The 20842-nt window shown below is 29.9% G+C and overlaps 1 protein-coding gene across 6 annotated transcripts in view; it reads right to left on the bottom strand.

Annotated features, from left to right (window-relative positions):
* The window catches only part of LOC106688756 (early estrogen-induced gene 1 protein), a 120171-nt gene that overhangs the window by 15504 nt on the left and 83825 nt on the right, over nucleotides 1-20842 (bottom strand). For all 6 annotated transcript variants that reach the window (XM_014433366.3, XM_014433368.3, XM_014433370.2 and 3 more), the window contains exons 2-5: nucleotides 6369-6489; nucleotides 5323-5513; nucleotides 4145-4302; nucleotides 3070-3253 (exon numbers count right to left, since the gene is read on the bottom strand). In XM_014433366.3, the coding sequence (XP_014288852.1) occupies nucleotides 3070-3253; nucleotides 4145-4302; nucleotides 5323-5513; nucleotides 6369-6489 (654 nt within the window). The remainder of the gene's footprint in view (nucleotides 1-3069; nucleotides 3254-4144; nucleotides 4303-5322; nucleotides 5514-6368; nucleotides 6490-20842) is intronic.

Here is a 20842-nt window from a genome sequence, read left to right as displayed (position 1 = left end):
AAAAAAAATATTTTAAGATATTTCAAGTGAAGTTGAAAATAATTATGAAGAATTATCATGAAGAAGTTATCTCAACCATCAGTGAACTTCAATTATGATACTGACAATCAAGTATTTTATGATTATTATAAAAATTGTATTTGATGTGATTTAAATGTTAATATTTTATCTTTTAAATTTTAAGTTTTTTTTAAATATATATAAGAAATTACATTCTTTATATAAATTATAAAAAAAAAATTATGAAATAATAAAATTTGTAGTAATACTTATATGTACCATAATAGTTTATTATTTTGTAAATTTTAAAACAAATATCTGGCCGCATACGTATGCAATTTTAATCAAACTCTCTTCTATTTGAATTTTTTTCTTCCTAGCACTAGATCACTTGAACCCATCTTATTTTGAACTTTTTTTTTGACCCATTGAGGCAACTATATAAATTACTTTAAATATTTTGGGCCAGACATATGTTACTAGAGTACATATACTCGGAATAATAATTACTTTTTATTTCATTTTAAAATAAAATTCATTTAACTAAATTATTGGATTTGCTTTGTATTGTATTATCGATGCAAAATTGATAAACTTAAAAGGTTAATTAATCACAAGAGAATCAAATAGCATGCTAAAGTTAGTATGAACATAAATGCCAATATTTAAGACAGTTTAAGGATTTCTCTAAAATCAAAGTTGAAAACAGATGTGTTTTTAAGATGCTTTCAACGAATCAAAGAAGAGAATGAGACATAGATGATGATGGAGATACAAGAATGATACATTTGTGCTAGGTTGATCTTTCAATCAGGACAATATATTTTTCCTTTGACGAATGAAAAACATAAACATCATCCAATTTAAAGTATATCTATAATCTATAACCAGTCAGCTACTGTGGCTTAAGGCAACATTTTAACATCTTCTTATTTGTAAGCCGTACACAGCTGACAATTTTTAACACTGTACAACAATGTACTAGCAGATGACAAAGCTATCATTTTCCAATACAATGATTTTTCACCATTTACTTGATATATTGAAAGGAACTATTAATAAATTGAAGATTAAATTATTTGATTCTCAAAAATTTATCAAAATTATTTTTATTCTACAAAGAAACAACTGCTGCGAGATAATACATTTCCAATTTATAATATTTTTTTGTCCTGAATGATACGCAAGACCATATATTTACTTAGAATAAATATACTATTGCTAAATAACAGATACCAACACAACAAACAAAATATAACATTAATTAACATCATTCTATCGAAATCAATCGGGCTAAACTTAGGAATTCTACAAAACCAACAAAAGTTCATAAAATGCATACTATACAGTAAAACATACTCAGAACAATGCTAGAGTAACCATGAAACATTTAAAAAAGTAGAATCAATATACAATTAGTTTTCTATACACTACACCATCAACACATTTTTCATGCTATTATAATAACAAGCCATATGTGGAAGTAATATCTTCTTTCCTGTTATCTAATATATTAATTTGAACCTTTCTAATTAAGAGATATCCTTAATTAATTTTTTTTGTTTTGTTTCTAAGCTATTAAATGTGTAGGTTGGTACTTACTATTGTCATAATAACTTTATACCTATGGAAGCAGATTCACTACACAAACACTGATAGGTCAACTTAATAAAACATTTATTAAAATAGATAGATGAAAAAATAATAGTCTAATCTAATTTATGATTGAGATAATTAAATAAAAAAATATTAGTTTTATTTATGAGGTTAATTTGTACTTCAGGGGACTAATTATTGCTATTTCTATTACCATTTTATTTAATTATGTTTGAGTTGCTAATGTCTGCTGCAATCTTTTCCCATGTTACTTACTTAAACTAAGTGAAATAAATAAATATCAAGTATTGAATTTTTTCCAACCACTAAAAACAGACCCTCCCCCTCTTCAAGTCATAACAGAAATAAGAATTGGCATAATAAAAGTCATCAATGTTTTAAATTAATTTCCTAAAATGGATGATAAGGCAAAATCTTTGGACAATTATTAACAATTCAAAGAACATCAAAATATTTCCCAAAGAAAACCCACTGTAACAGTGAGAACAGTTAACATCAATTGGAACCATCAAATTTTTTTGTTTAGCTAAGAATAATAAACAAATGGGATGTTTCTCCTCAAATTTTGGTTCTATAATAAAATTTAAAATATTGGGGATCCTAAAGAAGTTTCATTAATTACTACATACATAAAAAAATACAGAAAAATTTTTAAGATTTAAATTTAAGTGAAACTAGACGATATAAAGAAGATATTTAGGCATTAAGAGAAAGTATTTTTTGTAATAATTTGGTTAAAATCTGACAGTTCTTTGATACCATTTTAATTTTTACTCCATGGACTAACTACCTACGATTGTGGTAAACTATATTCAATTATATCCTGATCGATTATCAAGTGTTTTCGTTGATTGTACAGAAACTCAAATTGAAGATCTTCCAAAATTATCATCACCGACATTTTTACCACCTTTCACTACCACTGAAGTGTTATAAAGTATGGTTATCCTAGTCCACCTTTTATTAACATCTCTGTTCAGAACAGGACTTCAAAAAGTTACTCTGAACAGCTATATTTATTCTTAGAGATAAGCCTTCGTAGAACAAGAGGCTCTCTATCAGTCAGCCTTAAGTCCTTTTAGATTTCCCTTATCCAATAAAAATGGTCATACAATTTCAGTAATCATTCCTCCAATACAGATTTTTTAAATCTCTAGGTCTTTTTTTTAATATTACAATAAGTCTTAATAAGTATTGAAATTATATCATCATTGAATTATGAAATGAAAGTAATAAAGGAAAAAAACTGTACATGACTCCATATTAAGCAGTGTAAAGATTGACAGAATAAACATAATTCCTTGAATATTTTGTTTAAAAAAAAAAACATTATAAACGACATAATCAGACAACTACTTTATGAAATATTTAAAACTATTACTATATTTTTAATTAGTTTCAGAATTATTAAATTAAAAATTGACACAAATTTTAAAAAAGTAAAAAGTTTACCTAATATGGCCAGAATCTCCACTACTACTCTGGCGAGAATGCTGTGAATTTAATGAACCATAGCCCGATCCTTTACTTAGTTGACTTGTGTTGGAAGAATTTCGGGAATGTCCAAGCTCAAGACCTTCGTCGTGAGGACCACATGACTCAGCAGCAGGTTCTTCATTTTCACCGCTTACCAGTTCTATGAAAATAGATTGAAATAAGTTAAAAAGATACATTTTTAATTATTGAGTAAAAAATTAAAAATCTCATCATCTTTTTCAACTTTAAAACTGCTCCATTTTAAATAAAATTTAGTTACTATGAAAAAATCAGAAATTATTCTATTCAAATATGTACAAATTAACTCAACAAAATTATTTTAAGAATTCTTAATTTCCGATACTTGGATGAAATATTAATCATATCCATTTTATTCTACACAGATACACAAAATTAATGCATCTCTTTATGTCACCATTACCCTACATCCGTAGTTTTTTAAAAGTGTATTGAAAAGCTGTAACTATCACAGAGTGAGTTTGGTTCAATAGGAACATAAATCATACCAGAATTATTTTTTCATCTCGGTTTTATCCTTAAGTTGTAATAATTTTAAGTTAGTACCATAAGATTTCTTCACCACTAATCTTAATTTTGTTTCTACAGATATAAGGAATATTTTCTCTCATAGTAGTGTTTTTCAAGAACATTTAATGTCCCTCGAACAGAAATTCAAGTTATCACAACACTGGAAGAGCTCTTACACTGCATTAACATACCAGCCCAGTGTGAGGTTGCCTGGGGGCGACTGGAAGGTGAGTTATTTCTACTGATAATATGAGAGTAGGTTTTAAATGGGACCGCCAGTAGTCATCCCATCCAAGTCAGTCTCATATTTGCTAAATTACCAAAATTGAATAGTACTATAAATTGTTAAACAAACAAATTTTGAGGTGATGCGTTATAATAACCAATGTATAATTACAAACTGTTAATGCATTTGTTCACTAGTATTTATCACATAAAAAGTCAACATTAAAAAGCTGGTTTTGATATTTTGTCTCAACAAATTCTAAAACTAAAATCATACCTGATGTAAATAATGGTGGCCTTTTCTTTGTAAGGCTGCTAAAACCAGAGCTTGCACTGGCGATCGAACCTCCGGAAAAGTCTTCTCTTCTCTCAACAGTCTCTTCATTTGCGGCTGGTTCACCACTAATTAGCTTATGTTTCGCAGTTGGTGATGGACTTTAAAAAAAAAAAAAAATTAAAATCAATAAAAGTTAAATACATCTAAAAGTAAAATATGTACTTAGAAGATAATAATAAAAAAATATATATTAAAAAGCATTAGCATGAGCCATAAGGGACCACTGGAAATTCCCCAAAATCACAAAACTATGCTCTAAGAGTTAAGGAACAGATATGTACCCGCAATCTTCCTCCAATGACCTCTGGTACAATTCAAAAGTCTATTTATTTTGAGGAAAATATTACAAAAATTATAAAAAAATTAAAAAAATTATTAGAATAAATATGAACATTTTTATAAACAATTTGAACATTTATTGGTGGTAATATTTCAGATTTATTTATATAATTAAAATAAATGATATATTTTCAAATCAATTTCATTTAAGCATCAAGCAGAAACCTGACAATAGAACAATGAGCACATAACTCTATGATATTTGGTATAATGGAGAGCAGGTAGCTCAATGGTAAGGCACTGTGCTACTAACTCCAAGAACCTGGGTTCGAATCTGGCTGTGGCAGATGATTATTTTCTGTTTCACTGTAGCCATAAGTTTGCCCTGCGGGTTTGGGGGCCCAATGGGTTCAGGAACCCTCCAGGCTCCTCCCAGCCTCATGAAGTGGGTACCCTTGATTGGGTAAAAATAAGCGCTCTGAGCGCGACTTTGACCAATCACCTCCTTGCACAACCATTGGTCTAATAACAGTATTTCATTACAAAGTACTGCACCTCTGACCCTTCATGAGTTGTAGTAGTAAAAATTTAATCTTAATTTAATGATGTTATAATAAAACAATTGAAGTTTGCATTGTAACAATTCTATAATTGATAATTAATATTATTTAAAAAATTAATGCCTCATCCTAAGCATAAAATTTATCTAATTCAATTCAGATGAGTTAATTTTTAATGGCAATTTATTCAAGAGTTTTCTTCGACAACAACATCATTTGTTATAATTAATACGAAAAAGAATAAAATCACTCAGCATAATGAAATAAATGATAACTTACACTTTAAATAGTACATCTCCAGACAACATATTCATTCGAATAGTGACAGAAAGCATTGAATTGTCTTGTCTTCTTCTGGTATCATATCCCTCTAGCAAGCACTTCCGTTGTGTCTGTCCCGAACCTGCGAATTCCGCCAGGTTGAGGTCCGTGAAGCCTAGCTTTTGGAATGATCTGCCACCTTTCAGTTCCTAAAAAATCAATAATTTTTTTCTTTAATGTGTAAAGCAAACATTGCAAGAACTGCAGAGATACCATAATTTTCTGTTAAAATGACATTTTTATTGGGTAAATTATTTTTCCTGGATTTTTTAACATTTTATCAAGCATAAACAAAATTCAACTGTGCTATTAAGACAAAAATTAGCAGTAGCTAAAATAACTGTAGTTGTTATGGATTAAAGTTTTAGTTATTAATGCTTTGTAATTAAAAAAAATACCTAATTGCTATTAATATTATTATATTATATTATTAATCCCTAATAACTACAGTTAATCTAACTAAAATTTTAGCTACAGCTAGGTTTTGCTTAACTAAGCCTCGAGATAGGCAGCAGCAAATTGATAAAATGTAATTTTATTAGTTTTGTCAAGATATAAAACATTTCCTTTCTTCCTCCTATTTCATTTGTTAGGTTTCTGATTGTCCTGAAGTCTCATCAACTTTTAAGCTATTTTTTCATTCAAGTCTTCTCCATTTTCATCCAGTAATATAGACAAATTACAATACTAATAATAAATAAAAGGTTAGAATAGCTTTTACCAATAATACCAAAAGAAAAAAACTAAGATGGAAAAGGGCCATGGCTAATAAAAGTTCAAGAAATCATGAGCAAAACCTTATCAATTATTAAAGGAACCATATACAGTTAACTCTAAAATATCTGTGTCACCAAGTAAAAATTTATAAGGAAATATCAAGCACAAATATTTCCAATTTCAAATGCCTTAAATTTTTTTAAAACTATAGTAAAACTAAACATAACATAGGATTCTAAAAACTTTAAATAATCTAAAAGTCCAAAATAAATATGAGTAATTTATACCTTTCTAACGGATACTCGCAACATGCATGGATCGAGTACTCCTGTAGAAGCGTTGGCACTCATCTTGCAAACAAATTCAAATTTAGCTCCCCATTTTACTTTATGGTCTTCCACTTCTTCTCTGTAATAAAAAGGGAAAAATAATTTAAGTGACAAAATAAAAAAAAAAACGTAAATAATTACAAGCCAATTAAGACTTGTCAAATATAAAATAAGCAGAAATTTTATAATCATTTCAACTTTAGTAAAGTAATAAAGTGAGAGAAGCTCAAGAAAAAAGATTGCTAAGTGATATATATATACATTTTTGGAGCAGTATTATATGAAGTTGGAAAGTTTACTTTTTGATACTTGTCATTTGTATAATGAGTCCCGACTACACCAGTAAGTGTATTATAGGGACAAGTAAATTCAAATGGGGATTCATCTCATATTAATTTTGATGGAAGAGCTATCATCTATGGTAATTTTAAGTGAATCAATCCAATTTACTTCGTACTACCATAGAATGTAGGTATACTAATAAAATAAATTTGAGAAAAATCTCTGGTCACGCACCTGAAGCACCCCGATATACCGTATATAAATTATTTGTACGAGGAGAAGATGGTTGGGGGGTGCGGTCAAAATATAACACAAATAAGTTGAAATAACTTAAATAACTTATTTGTGTTATATTTTGACTGCCCCCCAATCATCTCATATAATTTATCCACAGTCAACTATCTCTCATTTTTTGTAATGTTTTCATTTTAATTTTTGATTAGGGTTTTATAGTTGCTCATTTTTATCATCTAATATTTTTAAATTTGTCTGTTTTAATTTTTAATATTTTTTTTTTTTCTATTTTGTATAATTTTTCATGTAAAGCTTTCTCAACAAAAATACTAGGAAACAATGCATGTTTACAAACTGGTAGCATACCCTTATGAAATAAATGTTTACATACATTATTTTATCTTATTTTTAATGTTGTTTACTGGTCAAACTTGTTTGTTATTGAGGTTGCAGACAAGCAGATAAAATAAAAATAAAAATAAATGAGGATTTCCTTTATGTGTAACCACACTAGCATTAAAAGCTGCATGAAGGAAGTGGCAGATGATCAACAATGAACAAATTTAGCAATTTGCAGTCCCTAATGAGAACCAGTTGATACAGGACGGCACGAGGTTCAACTTAAATTACACTCAATCAGCCAAAACCAAATATTACCTCCTTTTTTCCAACTCAAGTTGAATAAATACTGACTAATTATGTAAATAAAAAAATATCATTAAATAAAAAAATGAAAAACTAACTTAAGTTGGACAAAACTAACAGTGACGAACAAAACAGTGAACTACAAATTAAGTTTTTTAGTTTTACTTACTTATATGTGAAATAGTGAAGAGGAGTACTGCGATCATGAAAATATGATTTAAATTTAAATTGAATTTTAATTTTCTCGAGGGGCAAAGAAGATTAAAATTCCTGTCTTAATGATGACTCCTCAATTATAATGATGTAGTTTTATGGAAATTGAATTCTTAAATGATTTTGGTTCTTTATGCTATTTTCTAATATTACAGCATATATCAGACAAAAAAATCTTTGATGCGGAGAAAAAGCTTTGGCAAAATTCATTTTGCAGTGAACAACAAACCTGAAAGCCCTTGGTAAAAGATATTTCATTCCAATTTATGATTTAATGAAAACTAAGTATAATTACTAGTCGAAATTGATGAGTCTGCTAAGAATACTTGGGGGAATATGAAATGGCGACTGTTCCAAAATGTTAAAAATGTTTAAAAATATGAATTTTTCTTTCGAAGCTCCCATATCTTTGAACTACCTACAGCACTTGAAAACCTAATAGGACATCATTTAAAGTAAAGTACATTTGATAAAATATGAGCCCTAATAGAGCTGTATAAGTTCAACAGTTCCTGAGATAGTTTTTTAAAAAGCAAAAAAAAACAACTAAAAAATCAGTAGTCAGTGAAATCATTATCTTAGGAACCTTGAGATGTACAAATGTCTATTAGCAATCAAATTAAAGCTATTTGAATATACTATACTGTAGTTTATAACGTTTATCTGCGTAAAGGTAGTAATTTTTGTTATATTTGCATGTGAAAATAAATTTTGCAAATGAAATTTTTTATACGAACAACTAGAATAACGATTTTGACGATTTTGCATAACTAGAACACTGAACAAGGACGATACCAGATTGGTATCAGATAGATTTGTCAAAATATAGCTTATTTTGTGGCCTAACGTTCTAGGCCATCTTATCTACATTATTATCTTTAAAATATACAATTCCTAAAAACTCTATGAAATCCGTAATGAGCCGTAAAGAGTTCGATGAAAACAAAATTTCCATTCGCAATTAATGTTAGATACAATGTTTAACAAGCGAGTGCCTCATTAAACAAACTTTTTTTACTTGACTGAAGTTGTTTATTCTATAATATATTCAAGAGGATTATCATTAAGAGGAGAAGGTGGTCGGGGGGTTCAAGTCAGTAGAAAAAACACAAATAAACAAAAGATAATTTATTTCTGCCGACGTTTCGACCTGATATTCAGGTCTTCATCAGAGATATAAAAACAAAAAGAGATAACAAGTATCATTCAGAGAAAAAATCAAAATAAAATAAATAATAGACTAACAAATTTGATAATATACATAACAATGAAATGAAAATATAAATTAGTTGATTAATAACTATGGAATTAGACAGCAGTAGATTTATAACAATATTATATATAATTTTATTACAATGTTGTATATATTTTCTTATCATTGTAATGTATATTTCAAAATTTGTTAGTCTATTATTTATTTTATTTTTATTTATTCTCTGTATGATACTTGTTATCTCTTTTTGTTTATATATCTCTGATGAAGACCTGAAAATCAGGTTGAAACGTCGGCACAAATAAATTATCTTTTGTTTACTTGTGTTTTTTCTACTGATTCCCCCTCCCCGACCATTTTCTCCTCTTATATATCTACGCTCAACTATCTTCACCTCATTAAGGATTATCATTAATTTGATTCCACCATTCTATCATAATTACAATCATTCTAATGATTAATTATGAAGAAAAATAATCCACGAAGACCAAAATTTTATATGGAATTTGAAAAACAAAGTCATTTTTGGGTAGCGGCCCACAACATTTAAGGATGTTATCCTTTTGTTAATAAATTAAACAACTAATCAAGAAAACTAAAATTAACTGAACTCCGCTAGAGAGGGAAACTAACAATTAAATTTTATTGCTTAAATATTATAAATTGTATCCAAATAAATAATAATAAATACATAGACAAAATAAATAACTTTTCAAATTTAATGGAGAAGTGACAAGACTGGTTAAAATTTATTGCATTGATTGACCTCGGCAGAGACGCCACCAAAAAATGTTTAAGTGTTGGATTTGAGGCGTGAATTTATATTTATGATTGTCCTTGAGGATAGCCAGATTGGCCGAAACGCAGGACATTTAAAGTAGAAATAAATTAGATTGATTATTTTTTAAATGATTGTTTGAGAGTGGTTTAGTTTATTATCAATTAACACAATTTTGATCCTTTTTTTCCTCACAACTTTTATTCTTTAAAATTCTCTAACGTTTCGGCCCTCAGGCCATTCTCAAGGATACAACCTACAAAAATTAGATAGATTTCTTAAAAATAGATTTTTTACTTAAATAACTTTTTTTTAATAAATTGATATCCTAGATTTAAAACGTTTTTACAAACCACTTTTCCTTCTTTCATTTATATTTACAACTTAAAAACAGAACCTACCTTTAACAGGTTAGGGCTCTGTTATCACTTTATCATATAACAATAACTTTTTATCATTAATTTACATTTTTAATATAATTTAATTAACATTCATTTTTAATTATTTTGCTTACATTTAAAATCCATAATTAATATATTCTTATTTTATGTGTATTTTTTTAACATACCTATACCCCCTCTCTATTTTATTTTTTCACATATTTATTCACCTATTCATACTTTTATTAGTGTATATTTATTTTATATATACATTTGTACAATTTAAGGATTTGAAAATTTATCTATTTACTAACTTTTTTATATATATAATAATTACATATTTATTCTGCTCAAAATTTCTGAATAATGGTACTAAACCACCAGAATCCTTAGAATCTGATTTGAAATTGACAGTATAATTTACATTTTCTGAGATGTAAATCGATTCTAGCCTGCAATTTTGGGTTTTTTAAAAAAGCAATGACATCAATATTGAAGGTATGGCCAAAGAAATGAGTGTGTAGTTGAAGAAAATAATGTAATTGTTATATAAAAACAAAAAAAATTGTTGTAGGTTGTATCCTTGAGAATGGCCTGAGGACCGAAAAGTTGGAGAATTTTAAAGAATAACCAGTCTGGAAGAAGCGATTAGATTATATATAAATTAAAGTAAATTTGTTTTAGGTTTGTTCATAATAATGACTATATTCAGGCGAAATCCCAATGATGGATTCTTGATTATGATAGAATAATCAATAACAATACAAACAGACCTGTCAAAGATTGACGAGCGTAAAAGGCATTCACCCTTAAATCGATCTCTTCCGCTTATAAAGATTGGCTTAATGTAGTCCACTGCCACAGAACTGTCTCAATCAACGATATGTCATTTTAATCGTTTCGTAAAACTAGCCAATCAGTTGAGGTGATACTATCACGGAACAAGGAAGACGTCACACGAAAATTAGGGAGTTAGAGAGAGGTCTGGTTCTCAACTTTCAATAAAAAATAAATTTTTATTCTAGTCTCAATTTTGAAATTAAGCGTATTCTATACTAGGGGTATTCATGATTTATTAAATGTAAAATGTTTTACCATGTTAAATGTTATAAATATAGGATTGTGTAGGAGCAGCCCTATTTAAAGTCATATTAAATGCATAAGAGCTCCAAGCGGATTTTCTGAGCAACTCGTTTTATAAACTTTCTTTCCAAAACTTCTTGTTATTGCTTACTTCTAAGTTTTGATTAAAGTAATTTATTACAGCATGCCTAAAAGTCGGAAAGTCGAAGTTGTGTGAAAGTTTGTCCACTGAATGCTTTGTTGATCTTCTTTAACTAGTGAGGAAGAGAATCAAGATGAGCTAATTATCAAATGCCATTACTTTATTATTATTGTCATCCATTGCTTTATTAGTTATAAACACATCCAAAACAATACTAACACAATCATAACACAAACTACGAGCAAGTAACCTAACACGGCAACAAAAATGTTGACGAGCACAGCTGGTCTGTTGCGTGACGTCATTCTCCATTTAACAGACCTAGTTACAAACTCTCAACCTTGTTATAAGTTATATCGTTTTAACATGGAAAAAGGAATCATTTCTCCTTTTACATGAGTTTCTCCATTTAACACACTTTAACATGTTAGACTAAAGATCATGAATACCTCTACTATCGTCAAATAAAACTTTCTTTTAAATGGAGAATGGCTCATATCAAATAAATGAGATAGTTCTGACTTTTTGCAATGATGAATGGGTAGATGTAGATAGTCCAAGTTTTCAACCTCGAGAGTTCGAAGTCCATGATCAGCACCTTTTATAATCCTTCACAAAACCTTTCGTTCAAACCTCAATAGAAATTATTTCTTCTGCGTACCGCGCGCCGACGACTAAACGAGAAAGGTCTGATTATGATCATAAACATTCGTATCATGCTTTAGTGATATCCATTTTTTAAACGTTTCTTCTCGGCCAATTCTGACATACGGGGGAGGGGCTTATCCTACAGGTTACTAAACTATTTTAACTAGAGTGAGAAGGTCAAGTTTTCATTCCATGGGGCCAACACGAAATGAAAGTCATCCCGCCCAGACCAGAATCGAACTGGCTCTTAAATGATTCCTTAACACACTTGGCCACAAAGGACTCATTTTTATATATAAATAAGGATAGGTTTTTATTCTTCCCTCTATTCTCAGTCCGCTGGTGTTCCTCAAGGTAGTATCCTCGGTCCCATCCTCTACACCGTCTATACAGCTGACATCCCAACCAATCCTAACACTACCCTCACCACTTATGCTGATGACACATGTGTGCTCGCTGTTGATAATAACCATCACCAATCCCATATCACAGCCCTCGAAGAATGGTGTCGTAATTGTAGAATTAAAATAAATCCCAACAAATCCCATCAAATCACCTTTATTTACTTCGTCGTAAGCCTACCGACTTCCCTACAGTCTCCTTTAATAATGTTGATCTTGCCCCTGTCGAACAGATCCGTCTGGAGTACATCTAGACAAACGACTAACCTGGAATCCTCACACAAGACTGAAAAGACAGGAAACTTCACGTCGATTTCGACTTTTACAGCACTTGCTATACAAACGGTCTAAACTTCCAATTCATTACAAAAGACTGATATACATGACTGTAATAAGGTCAATGTGGACATACGGAGTTGAGCTTTGGGACTCCACTAAACCTTTGAATTCCTCTCGTATCCAATCATTACAATCCAAAATCCTTCGCAAAATCCTAAAAGCTCCTTACTTTGTCACAAATAAAACCATACATAAAGACCTTAATGTTTCAGATGTAACCGATCTAACCCGAACCAGATATGACTCCTTCCATTGCAAACACCCTACTACCCAAATCCACCAGTTTCTAACCTTGCTTGTTCTTCCATTCCTGACAATCCTCTGAGGCGCCTGAAAAGAAGAAGGCCACGAGACCTGCTAATGTAAACACTTCATTAGAGTGCTACCAATGGGTAGTTTCTCTACACGCCTGTAACACTCCAATTTAACTGAGATCAAATTTATTCAATGTATTATAATGTACAGTTGTGAATAGCAATAAATAAATTTAAAAAAAAACTTGTGTTTTTAACCATAGAGGGCAGTTGTTTGTTTTGTTAGGTAATGAATGTCGTTATTTTTGTTATTAGTTTTATTTTTCTCTATCATTAAGAAGCATTATTTGTATCTATTTATTTTATCTTATTTTCTTTTGATTATAACGTGTTATATAGTTTTGTACGAAACTATACCCCCCCCCTGAATTAAAAAAAAAAAATTAATGGTTATATCAACCATGTAAGGCCCACCAGGCCGATCTGGTGTTAAATAAATAAATAAAAAACAAAACAATGAAAATACTTTCTGTAAATTGACGATTTTATGCTTTAATTGTCACCCTCTTTAAAAGCCAGTCCCAACGATAAGGCTCAAGTGCAATTGCTAATCTAACTATTCCAAGTAGATATAATTTTTGGAATTTTAAATATCCATTTAGTATAGCTATTTATCACTGATAATAATCTTGCCAATTTTGTAATTTCCCATAAGATTATTCTTGCCGTGGCGACGAATAAGCTCACACACGCTGGGTTTATTAAAACGCTTCGTGTATAAGGTTTTAATATCGATCGCTTTTCCATGACGCCAGTCGGGTTAACATCGTCCGGCGTCACCGGTATTTCACATGCAAAACGATAGCCCCACTGCCTCCTGTATTATTATTTATTCACATTCCGTGTTGATCCTCGATACATTAAACATTGCTTAAACCGTGGGCAAAATGAAGTTCCTTACGAAGCACGTGCTTCCTTAACCCTTGATCTGACAGGTGTATTACAGTCACTCTTGACTTTTCAGAATATCCGATTTATAATAAGCTCTAATACAGCCAGGCCATGTCATACAAAAACTTCATTAAATATAGTTAATTAATTTTTTGGTTGTATGGTATAAACCAATGCCATCCACCAAAAAAAAAAACCCCACAGGGTTTACTTTTCAGGCCGATTTTCGCGTTGTTGGAATATAATTCTAAAAAAAATATAAAATTTACTTGATTATTTCTGCTTTTACCAGGTAAAGAGTTCAAATATGACCTAATTGTTGCGATTTAATATTTTTTAATTTTATTTTTTAAATATCCAGTTCAAAAGTTCTACATAATCTATTATCCCAAAGTTTGAAGTAATTATTTTTTTCGAAGAACTATTCAAGAGAACAATAAAATTGCAAAATATATATATATACAAAAAAACAAGTATAGATAGATATCTGATTGGATTATAAGTGAATAAAAATTAGTTTAATTAATTAATATTTGATCCGTGCAAATAATTCGCATATAAGACCAAGGCCGTAACTGGGCGGTGGCGAGATGTACCTTAGCCAGGCCGCATGAACATACGGGTGAACAATTAACCATGAAACCATTTTTATTTTCAAAATTCACCATTCTTAAATTGAGTTTATCTTTTCTTTAATAAAAAAAACCAATAAGCGATTATTCTTAAACCTTGTTCAGATACCTCCCCTCTTCCCCGGGCGCAAATTTTTCAAAGTCGCCAAGGGCCGCTAAGGAAACGCAAGTATTTATATAACTCCTTTTGAAAAATAATAATAATAATAAATTTTCTTACTCTTTATAAAAAAATAAAAATAAAATTGTTAGAGTACAAAATGTTTTTTACCTATACATACAAAAATTAAATATAGGCTTTGTCCGATTTGATTAAAAAAAAGGCGACATATTTCCGTGACAACGTATACTCTATGCTAATATTACATATCCAATGTTATATATTTGAAATAATAAACCAGTTCACATATTGAATTCAGATATTTATTTTTGCTTGGTTATACAAAATATTTATACAGTTATACTTAATTCTAAGACTTTATTTCCAATATTCTATTCATAATCGGACGATGGTAGTTTAATTAATTCCAATGAATTTTATTATTATCACCATATTCTTAATTTCATGCATAATTTAAAGATCATCTCAGGCTTCCTTCCCCCACCACTACCTTCTCCGTTACGCTACACTTTTGCCTGCATGACTCTCAGCATCTATAATCCTCTTACCCCCACCACCTCACTCTTACCCATCCCCACCACTACCTTCTCCGTTACGGGACACTTTTGCCTGCATGACTCTCAGCATCTATAATCCTCTTACCCACACTACTACACTACTAATTACCTCCCCCACAATCTACTTCCGTTACGGGACACTTTTTCTAACATGGCATCCCGCAAAATGATTTATAAGACGTTGTCACGTCAAAATAAAATAAAAATAATATAAGCGAACGCGAATATGTGATAATTGTTTGCTTTCTGATTGTATATATCTTTTAAAACAAATTAAATAAAATTTTATCGTACTTGTGATTAGAAACATCCATTTAACTCATCAATTTTATAATTAAAATAATCTGTGGAGACGATTTTAGGGGGTGCGGTCACCAATTGACACATTCTTTATATTGTACTGTATATTGAATTTTTTTTTGTTGCAAATGCGGTATAAAATCCTGGCAACATTCAGTTTCAGAATACAACCACAACATATATTATTTTGGCTTTTGAACAATAATTAAAAAAAACTTTACATTTTTCCCATGACCAAGAAATGGGCGAATGAAGCCAAACAGGGCTGTCATTTTTAAATAAAAATCGGATGGTAATAAAGTATATTTTTCGCCATAAGTATTAAAAAATAACGGCTCAATTATTTATTTTAATAAAGTATTAACAGATATATGGCGAACAGATACTAGGGGTATTCATGATATTTAGTTTAACATGTCAAAGTGTGTTAAGTGGAGAAATATTTATTTTTTTTAGTTTGTTAAAACGACATAACATTTAGCATGACTTAAAGTTTATTAAAAGGTCTGCTAAATGAAGAATAATGTCATGCAACAAACCCGCTGAGCTCCGTACCATTTTGTCAGTTTAGTGTTCAGTGTTTTGTTTTGGACTCTAGTAAAGTAATAGACAAAAATAATAATCAAGTAATGGGGAAAAACACAGAGAAAACAAGGAGCAAGTGAGGAAAGGTGATATGATGAAACTATTGGAGATTTTTTTATCTCGTAAAGATTATAAGGTTACAAGATCATAAGATTATAAGTTAATATAAGTTGCCCAGAACATCCGCTAGGAGCTTCTCTGAATCTAACATAAACACGGACTTTAAATTATAGTGCTCACAATCCTATACTTATAACATTTAGCATGATAAAACATTTTACATTTGACACAATATCATGAATAACCTTAGTGTTAACTACCTTTCAGAATTCATATACACTCTCAGGAATTAACAAGAAGTGAGATTAAATACTTCAGTAATTCACACGTTTTGTTTTTTTATTTGTTCTATACCTATAATTCAGTCAAAATATGTTTTTTTAAATATATTAATACTGAACTTTATTTATTATTTATTATATCAAAACAAATAAATAATTTGTTCAGTTTCTAGTAATTTACACAATGCTACTATGATCATTTTACTAGGAGCATTGGTTACCTGGTAACCATTAGAAATTCCAGGTAGGTTCCCAGAACTCAAACAAGTTGGACTTGAGCCGTCGTTGTGGCTACCTGGAAAACAGACTTAGATAATGAAGGATCCCTTCTCCTGCACCTCAAACATTTGATCTCACTGGAGTAATTTGACCTCCAAACCATTAATTTATTTATCCAATATCTTCATACTTTAACACAGAAAAATTAACAATTAAAAATAGAAACACGTAATTATAATTAGGTGTAGATAGTTGACCGTAGATTAATGATTGGAGAAGTTTGTCGGGGGGTGCGGTCAGCAAAGAACAACATAAATAAACAAAACCATATTTATTTATTTTATGCCGACGTTTCGACCTGAGTTTCAGGTCTTCATCAGGGGTTGTGGCGCAGAAGGTAAGCTAGCAACTGCGTTCAGTTGCCACACCCACAACCCCTGATGAAGACCTGAAACTCAGGTCGAAACGTCGGCATAAAATAAATAAATATGGTTTTGTTTATTTATGTTGTTCTTTGCTGACCGCACCCCCCGACAAACTTCTCCAATCAGTAATTATAATTAATTTTTAAGAAGTTAGGAGTGCAGTCAAAAGAGAAAAACACTGTAATACGAAATCCCTCTTTTCTCCAATTTATATTTTTATAATAATTTTCTATAGGTTCGGCACCGATCGTGATTTCAAGTCGCGGTGATAAAAAAAATTCACTAAACATCTACAAAGTGTGATCTCAGTTATAAATAAATCAACACAGGTTTTCAACGGAGGGCAATGAAACTACTGTGTACGCTTCTTTGCTTTGAAAGAAATCAGTGTAGTTGGGTACATCCAATAAACGAGTGAACTATTGTTTTAGAAGTAATTTGGATTTATGTGAGAACTCTTTAAATAAGTGAAATTACAACACCGGAATAAGCCGACCACACTATGGCAAGTGTGAGCAGAACGTCTCTCGCCCCCCCTCCCATTCCGGGCGTTTCTTTAGCCTAAGTGACAGTCGTCTTGCTGCGAAAATAGGCCATGTTACAACATTTTAATTGCAGCTATTTTATAGTCGCAGGAGCGTATACAATATTATTATAAACATGTTATATTTTTCCAACATGAAAATCACTAGACGAGAGCGAACCATATACATGATGTTAACTTAAGAATACCATCTATGTGATTTGCTATTTTGCTACATATTCTGTTGGTGTAAATTGGTCGGTTGTTTTATATAAGGGGCAAAACGTCGTGGACATCAGCGCCAGGTATATTTTTCAGATAAATCAAATCAATAAAAATAAAAAAATAGTTCACAACTTATGAAAAAATTTAAAAAATACTTAAATAGTAGAGAAACAATGAATAACGAAGTCAAAATAGCATAAATAAGAGTAACAGGCATTTAAATGAAAAATAAATAGCTCGCTATGGTATCAGTCCTGAAAAATCATACGAATCTGAAATTACATATTTAAGGATATAAACCAGGGAATTGACAGCAACTTTGCGATAAGATCGATTAATCGGATGTGTCACATTATGAAATCGATTTTTAACCTTTTTTTTATTTTATCAAAAAGGCCATAAACGATTTAGATTAAACTAGGTATATCAATATAAAATTAGGTAGACTTTAATATCACATAGTTTCATACACTCATTGAAATAGTCTAACAAGGCTTCAAACAAAAATATTCCCCTGAATTACCTTTAATTATGTTTGTTTTTAATAATCGGCTATCTCACATTGTTAGCACTAATGAAAAACAGATAAATGTAAACTATGCGAGGATTTGATAATTAACATAAGGACATAGGAGGAAAAATATTTTTTACAGGTTTAAAAAAAATCCCAACAATATGATAAGTGAACTAGATGCAATTTCATTGCATATTTCAAAACATCGTTGGAAAGCCAGAGATTTAAGAAAAAAATAATATTTTATATATAAAGTAGTAGAAGGTATTGGAGAATGAAGAAAACTGCGTAAATAAAACGTCCGTTATAATATGAGTTTGACAGCGCGGGCGCATGCGCAATGGATTCAGTCTGATAAATGATTTCGTCACTAGAGTTATTTGAAAGTTTTATAATTTCACTAACTCTACATCTAATCATTTCAGCAGGATAACTCAATAAAAGCATTCTTAGTATCATATAGATTCTATAAAAATTTAGTATTCAATAATGCATAATGTAAGTTTTATTAAATTGGTTTATTTTTTATACTTCTGCCATACTTTTGTGAAGAAATTTTTTTAAAGTTTGCTAAGAGAAATAATGCTAAAAATACTTTTAGAAAATTGTAGTTATCGAATTGTCAACTAAAAAGCACATTTGGGAAATAAGTACTACAAAATATTGCCTCAATGACTAATATAGAAATATAAGTTCTGTAACTAGCGAACAATAATTTCAATTCTAAGTATGAGGGGGGAGGGTACTAAATGGAAGTTGTTCGCGCCGCACCGCACAGAACTTTCTTTTTTCAGAATTCAGTTCTTATAGCGCATAAGACTGCATCATTTTGTAGTTATCAAATATTTTTTATACAATATTTTATATTTCTTATTTTATTCCTTCAGTTTTCATATGTATAAATATCGCGATCCTAATTCTAAAACCTATTTTTTTTTTTTAGTTTCTATATAAATTTTAAAAAGAATCGTATATGTTTATGGTTAGCTTTGGTAACAAGGGCGTACCCAGGATCAAAACTGGGAGGAGAGAGGGGGACAAAACAATAATAAATCAGGTTGTGACATTTGAGCACGGAACCAGAGAATGAAACAAAAACTTTAAGAACATTATATATAATTGTCGCAGTGCTTTATTAGTTATTACAATTAGTATTTGTTTGAAAAAAAAATTAATAAATTAATAATTTTTTTTCACTCCCAGAGGGGGGCAGGAGGGGCAGCGCCCCTGCCCCCCTCTGAGTACATCTGTTAGTCAAAAAATTCCCACTATTATATTAATTTTAACAGATAAAAATAATTTAAAAAGTAAATTCTTCCTGCAATTTAAGGACCAATTTTTATCCCAAACGAATAGAACGTTTTTAAAATATTCCAGAGCCGTTAAGAGCGAAGTTTACGAGAAAATATCAACTGAGGTAGAAATACGGGTATGCAAAGTATAACTAACTCATTATCCAACGCTAACTTATAAACCATTTTTTTTTTTTAATTTACTATGTAAACGAAAAATGATCCTAAACTTCGTAGATTAAATTTTCAACTTTATCGCTTCAATTTATTATTTATTTTATCATAGCTTCTTTCACTGAACTCTCAAATCGCCTCTTTAGTGTAAGATAAAACGTGGAATAAATCTAGTATATGTAAAATATCGTAAACTTATGTTGTTTTTTTATTTATTTTTTTTTTAAATTTTAATAACTCAAAATACTTGTCTATTAAGAATTTTTAAAGTCTCCAAAATAGAAATAATTAAAGAAAACTAAAGCAAGGAATTCGAAGAACAATCCTGAAGTATTAAAAAAAATGAATATCATTATCACAATGACTAGGTATAATGAAATTGTATATTCTAACAGTTTCAATAAAAGCAGCAGAATACTTACTCAAAAAGAATGCCTCTAGTCAAAATTTTATATTATTAAACAAAAACATTAATTAATAAATAAATGCAGCTTCTAATAATAAATTCAAGAGAGGAGTCACAGCACCAGGCCGGTTTTATTTAATCACTAGATATTTCATCATTTCCTTATCATAATATTTGTTTAGCCGTAATTTAATTATTATATAATCATATTATAATTTGATTATTAGTTATTTAAGCCTCTTCTCTAATTTTCGAGATATTGTTAAAATTAATAAAGCTTTAATAATAGTTTTTGTTTTATTGATATAACTAAGAAATGTGGGGCAGGAGTATAAATGAACAGTTAATGAACTAAAAGTCAGTGGTTGCAAAATTTAATAACATTAGAAAAAATATCGAATGAAATAAAAACATATACAGAGCGTTTTAGTCCTATGTAGTAAAATATTTTAGTAGTGAATGAGGAGAAGGTTGGGGGTGCGGTCAATGAAAGAAAAACACGAATAAGTACGATTAACTTATTTTAATGTGCCAACGTTTCGGCTAGAGTTTCTA

This window comes from Halyomorpha halys, unplaced genomic scaffold (assembly GCF_000696795.3).
Source record: "Halyomorpha halys isolate HHAL.00 unplaced genomic scaffold, Hhal_1.1 Scaffold1196.1, whole genome shotgun sequence".
Classification (NCBI taxonomy): domain Eukaryota; kingdom Metazoa; phylum Arthropoda; class Insecta; order Hemiptera; family Pentatomidae; genus Halyomorpha; species Halyomorpha halys.
The sequence above is the reverse complement of the archived record's forward strand: the minus strand, read 5'-3'. Positions and strand labels throughout refer to the sequence as shown.